This window comes from Colias croceus, chromosome 22 (genome assembly GCF_905220415.1).
Source record: "Colias croceus chromosome 22, ilColCroc2.1".
NCBI classification, from domain to species: Eukaryota; Metazoa; Arthropoda; class Insecta; order Lepidoptera; family Pieridae; genus Colias; species Colias croceus.
The window spans coordinates 5,702,894-5,708,864 of NC_059558.1; the positions used below are offsets into that span (position 1 = coordinate 5,702,894).

The 5,971-nt window shown below is 30.8% G+C and overlaps 2 protein-coding genes across 3 annotated transcripts in view; one reads left to right on the forward strand and one right to left on the reverse strand.

Annotated features, from left to right (window-relative positions):
- The window catches only part of LOC123701901 (guanine nucleotide-binding protein G(s) subunit alpha), a 36,039-nt gene extending 34,102 nt beyond the window's left edge, over window positions 1-1,937 (reverse strand). The window contains exons 1-2 of one of the 2 annotated variants that reach the window (XM_045649518.1): window positions 1,740-1,937; window positions 1,109-1,284 (exon numbers count right to left, since the gene is read on the reverse strand). The gene's annotated coding sequence lies outside the window, so the exon portion shown is untranslated. Of the gene's footprint in view, window positions 1-1,108; window positions 1,285-1,637 lie in introns of both variants that reach the window. The other variant, XM_045649517.1, reaches the window with a different exon arrangement.
- Window positions 1,938-2,306: 369 nt separating this feature from the next.
- On the forward strand, window positions 2,307-5,680 carry LOC123701904 (origin recognition complex subunit 6). The gene is made up of 6 exons (XM_045649520.1): window positions 2,307-2,531; window positions 2,903-3,029; window positions 3,618-3,806; window positions 4,238-4,293; window positions 4,701-4,861; window positions 5,115-5,680. Exons 1-6 carry the CDS (start codon window positions 2,461-2,463, stop codon window positions 5,384-5,386), a joined length of 876 nt encoding a protein of 291 aa, XP_045505476.1. The 5' UTR covers window positions 2,307-2,460; the 3' UTR covers window positions 5,387-5,680.
- Window positions 5,681-5,971: the final 291 nt, after the last annotated feature.

Below are 5,971 nucleotides of genomic sequence, written 5' to 3' on the forward strand. Positions count from 1 at the left end.
TTATGATCTTTTTAAAGGTTTCTTTTCTACATGTTTTTATAGGTTGGATTTGATAATTCTGGTGATATTTAAGATAATATTATACTTATATTTCTGTGTGACCGCCTCCTTAGTACAGTAGTTGACGCGTGAGCATAGAACCGAGGGGTACTGGGTTCGATTCCCAGTGGAGACGAAGAAAAAAAAATGTCTCGGTCTGGTAGGACACAGAAGGCTGATCACCTACTTGTCCCTAAAGAAAACTGATCAGTGAAACAGATGTAATTATGTATGTATGGTTTTCACGCATAAACTACTGCACCGATTTTGATGAAATTTGGCACAGACAATCTTTAGACCCTGAGAAAGAACATAGGCTACCTTTTATTGCGAAATATGTACCACGGGCGAAGCCGGGGCGGACCGCTAGTTTACTACTATAGATGAAACTATACCTAATTGAAAATGAAAAATGAAAATATATTTATTTCTCATACACACAGTTTTCATATACAGAAAATGGATGAGTCCTCCTAGTAAGTTTACAAAAACCTGTGTCAGGAGGAAATAATTAGATGAAAATGTTTAATTACTTTTTGACTTATGTTAATTTGTACATAGCTGTAGAATATTTCCCTTAGATAATATAAGACTGATATTATTCTAAACTAGATAACATCTCTTTAATATGTGTTTAGCATGTTACAAGATATTTTAATAAATTACACATACATACCAAAATAGAATGTCAGATGTTTCAAAATCGGGTGATATTCATGGAGTTTAAATTGTAAATCATGCTCTTATAACTTCGCTGTTATCCCATACATCTGTGTAATCTTCTTTCCAATAATTATTTTTATTATTACCATTACATGTTACATACATATTGGCATAATTTAAACCAATAACAAAACTCACTTATAACTGTTTAAAGATAAGAGAATTATGATAATAATAAACTCACTGAATACTTGTTACAATGTAATTTGAAATTTAATGTAATATAGCTGCAAGTATGTAAGAATAACAACTTATATTTAGGTTAGAATTTAGAATAATGTTCCATTTTTGAGTTTTGACTTTTTTTTTTGAAACGAATAGGCTAAGGATTTGAGATAGAACTTACCAACAGGTGGGAGTGGCGTTATCCACCGTGTCTTGGTTGGCCTGCGAGGGAGACTCTGCTCCCCTCGCGCCACCCGCCACAGAGGAAGCCGTGGTGCCGCTGTATTCAATCACTGAGCCCACATCATCACCACACTCTTATTATCTCCACGGAACTGACACCAATTGCATAGCTACCTGAAAACACCACAGCACTTCACTACGACACTCCACGGCGAACACAGTTGACACTTTTGCTATTTGACCGCGCGCAAGGACTTGACACTAGGATACGATGTGATCACGCCCAATATTCACCAAAAACAAATTTATCTCACGAAAAAATGGCAACCTTCAAATATAATGACCCGAGTCAACTAGCTAGTCCACCATAGTATACTAAAATATTTATAAACTTTCACAAGTTAATTATAGACCAGACGTTACTATTAACGTTTGAACATAAGTAAAAGATGAGAAAATATTATTTATAAATAGCTTTGGATTATTTTGATACGATTTTAATTCGGCAGAACATCACTTATACACACCCCTATTTCGGGTGGATCTAATCCTCTTCTTTATCTTTGTAACGTTTATAACATGCAAAAAATAGCACGATTTTGTTATTAGTCTACAATTAAATGACCTACACCCTGATAACTACAAAGACATTTTTGTAGCGATGACAGCGATCCGTATCGGCTTCACAGAACCTACATAAAAAATCAACATGTCGCCTGTGAGATTACGAAGAGGTGTTTTATCATTCCTAGTTGTTGACTACAGATAAAGGGGCGTGGTCAAGAATAAATTTAAATGAAGAAATTTTGAGTTTGTAAATACGCGATATAAATGCAATTATTCTAGGAATTTCTTAAAATAATTATTTTTGCAAGATTAATTTACAAAAAATATAGCACGTCTATGATATTTATAGCATTTACATTAGTTCACAATATGTCCGCTGTCGCCACATAAGCGGTATATTTCACTACAGAAATTTAATTCGTGGATATGAAGTTATAGGAATAATCTTATACATAATCGAATTTTTAAATATTTTTTCATTATTCTTAAAATGCACTGTCTATAACTTTAAAAATTTGCTCTTCATTTTTCTTGTGATTTTTCTACAGCATTCATAGACTATAAATTATGTAATAAAATCAGCTGTTGTCTGTTTCGAGTCAACGTCAAAATTCGACCGATAACGTTATCGCAATTATGTCAATGTCAAGTGTCGTCTATTTCAAATGGAGCGGCGAAATCAAAAATATTTTTAAAATTTGTAAACTTTGTAGGAAATTGTGAAACATATGAAAATAATAAACTACAGCACAGTATTATTTTGTTTCCTTTTAATATATTAAAATGGCCTCATCTAAAACACTTGTACTATTAGCAACTAAATTGGGGTTGGCAGAGGAGGGAAAAGTAATAAGGTATTATTGTTTCTTATTACATATTTATAAATTATTTTATAAATCATTTTAAATTATAATGATTAGAGTCATTTATCTCCTATGGTTTTAATCCTTATTTAACTTCATCTTAAAATAAAAGACCACTAAAGACCCAACTGAACAACAACAGATGAATTTTTATGCACAATGGAGTTTTGAAAAAGTCTTTTCTTTCCAAATCATTTTACTTGTAAGAAAAATACTTTCAGTAATCATTTTAAGTCTTATCAGTAGTAATAAATAAAATAATTATATTTCTTACCACAATTAAAAAGGTGAAAAATATGATTTGAAAGCAGCATAGAATTTTTTTTTCAATTCCACTCAGTATAATATTATTTTATTTGCAGTAAAGCAGCAGAGTTTGAGCGTTTATTACAAACAAAAACAACAGCAGGAATCAATTTAACGGATACAAGTAAAGTTGTTATCTGTTTGGATTTGGCTGCTTCAATGCTTAGTGCTGATCTGGACCAGGTAAAATCAATTGACGAATTTATATAGATTAAAAATAGTTTATTGATTTAAAAGACATTAAAAGTATATCAATTAAAAGTGTGATTGTTTTGAAGTGAAACTTCTTTATCGGGGTTGGAAAAAAATTTATTGTAACATTTTTTTGTTACGCATGACATTTTTCCGTTACACGCCATCTTTTTCTTATCCCTTCCACGCATGATTTATACACATATTTCTGTAAAGTTGCATATAGTAAATTTTTGAAAAATAAGGTCATAAAGAAGTTTCACTTACGTGTGTACACTAGTACACGCACACATTTTTTATCTTATTTATTTCGTAAATCATAATAAAAATTATCCTCTCTGTATCAATATTTACACATTATATTGATATGGAGGTTAATTTTTAATAAATATTTTTCAATATGCAAAAATGGCTATCAGAATTTTAAATATTTTATGATTTTCATACAAGAAAAAATGTTCAATTTGTCCTTACAAAAATCCTGTATACATTTACAGAAAGTAAAGTTCATTCTTCAACTTAACATTACCTGTATAAAAAAGTCTAATTTAATTTATATAACATTAATATATTTTTCAGAAAACAGCCATTAAATATTCTGGTCTCAAAGCTCCAAGCTACAATAATTGCAGGAAAGTTGTAGAAAACCTACTTGAGCTAAATAATGACAAGATTACAGTGTCGAGTCTTTGCTTAATCATGCAGTGTACGGGTGTTCAGAACTTGGCTGAAAATATCCTAACGGAGTATCAAAACGTTACGAAAATGGTATGTGTTTGAATCTATTATCTATAAGTTAATATTATAAAGCTGAAGAGTTTGTTTGTTTGTATGTTTGTTTGTTTGAACGCGCTAATCTCGGGAACTACTGGTCCGATTTGAAAAATTCTTTCAGTGTTAGATAGCCCATAATTATGTCGAGGAAGGTTATAGGCTATATCATATCATCACGCTACGGCCAACAGGAGTGGAGCTACGGGGATGAAACCGCGCGGAGCAGCTAGTATGAAATAATTATTACACTAGTTTTGTAACGAAGCAAATCAAAGACGCTTTAATGATATAAGTTAACTATTGTTTTGTTTGTTACCTAAGAACTGATTAAAGTTGAAAAAGAGAAGTAATGTTAAGTGTATTAAACTCAGATAACTAAGGATGTATCGGTATCTCTTTTCTATATATATTTTATTAATTTTCAGGATATGGATCTAACTTTGCCACAATATGTATGTATGGCTGTTTACCAAGCTTGCAGGTAAATTATTTCATTATAATTACTAGTTTCAGAAAATCAATTATTGTATGTTTGTTTTTATTAAGTTACTACATATTATGAATCTTGGACAAGAAACTTACCAATATTTTCTTACCAAATCGATAAACAATCAGGGATCTTAGAATTCGAAACAAAAAATTAAATTGTGGCATAAAAAATATATAAATATAATAATATATATGAGGTTAGGTGTTAGGTGCGAGTGCAGGTGCGCACAGGTCCCTTATCGTCCCGCTAATATCTAAAATTATTTTCTGCGCATCGGATCATGCGATGATCCGAGCCGCCATTAAGTTTGAATTGTACCTACTGTAATAAAATATCGCACTTATAATTAATAAATACTCTTGAAATTGTATTCTTCTTTATGCTTTTAATTATTACAGAGTAAATAAAGTTAAAATAACAAAAAGTAAATTAATTGAAAAATCAAGACTGAAACCAGGACAGTGGAGTAAGTTAGATGCAGAATGGACAAAAATTGTTGACGAAAAATTTACGACTGTTAAGAAAAGAGGGAGACCACCTAAAATTAAGATAGTAAATGGTGAGTGGTTTCATATTATTTGATTTGTTGTTGTTGTATTTGAATTTTGGTCTATGTTTGTCTATGAGTGCTGAAAAAAAAAACCATACAGAAGACATAGACATTCTTCGATTATACTTACAAAATTTTGAATAATCGAGTTTAGTTTGCCTGTTAACATTTACATACATATTTTTCACTTATTGATTCAAAAAAAAAAATGTTATAACAGAACCAATAGATTGATAAAAATATATTATTACTTCAATTATAGACGAAAATGAAATGGAGATAGATACAAGTGCTAAAGATGAGAAATCTTCTGAACCGAAAATTGAACCTTACGAACAGTGGAAACAACGCATGCTAGAACAAGCCTACAAAGAGTTGAAAGAACTCGAAAGAAAAGAAGTAAAAGAACAGAAAGAAAGAAGAGATACTATGAGAGAAGAGATAGAGAAAGAAATGTTGTCGCCGAGACGGTCGCCAAGGAAGACTCCGCAGAAATTCTCACCTTATAAAAGCCCTAAGAAATGTAGTGGATGAATAAGACTTCTCTTTCCTAAAGATCTTTGACTGATAATTTTTAGCGTTTAGTATTTAAATGTTTTATCCATTGATTCTTAAATAAATGATATTTTTGTATGTCTGGTCGTAAGAATAGATTTAAGCTCTGTTTAATGTTTAATAAGTTTTGGTAGCATTTTTATAATTATTCATTGCCTTATTTTATCAACTGACTTAAGTGACTCTGGCTGGTCCTTATTCTGTGTTTTAATGTATGTTTGTGTGTTAGTTACGATATTGACATTTATTAAATTACTATTATTGTGAATTGTGTTTTATATCATGAAATAAAATTTTGACAAATGTAATTTTTTTTAATTTTGATGAGACATCAGACAATCCCCATGGTCATGCTTGCTATTAATTATGAAAATGTGTCTTTTACCAGTATATTTATTTTGTTTGTTATCTCTATTTTTATCATACAATGAAGTTTTATCAAATAACACAGGCATATCTAGTTCCCAAGAAACATTTGGCAAAGAAATGGCTAATTCAAGTGGACGAAGGAACCAAAGTATAGAATTTGATGATCCATACCGACCTACTCTCGCCTATCCTACG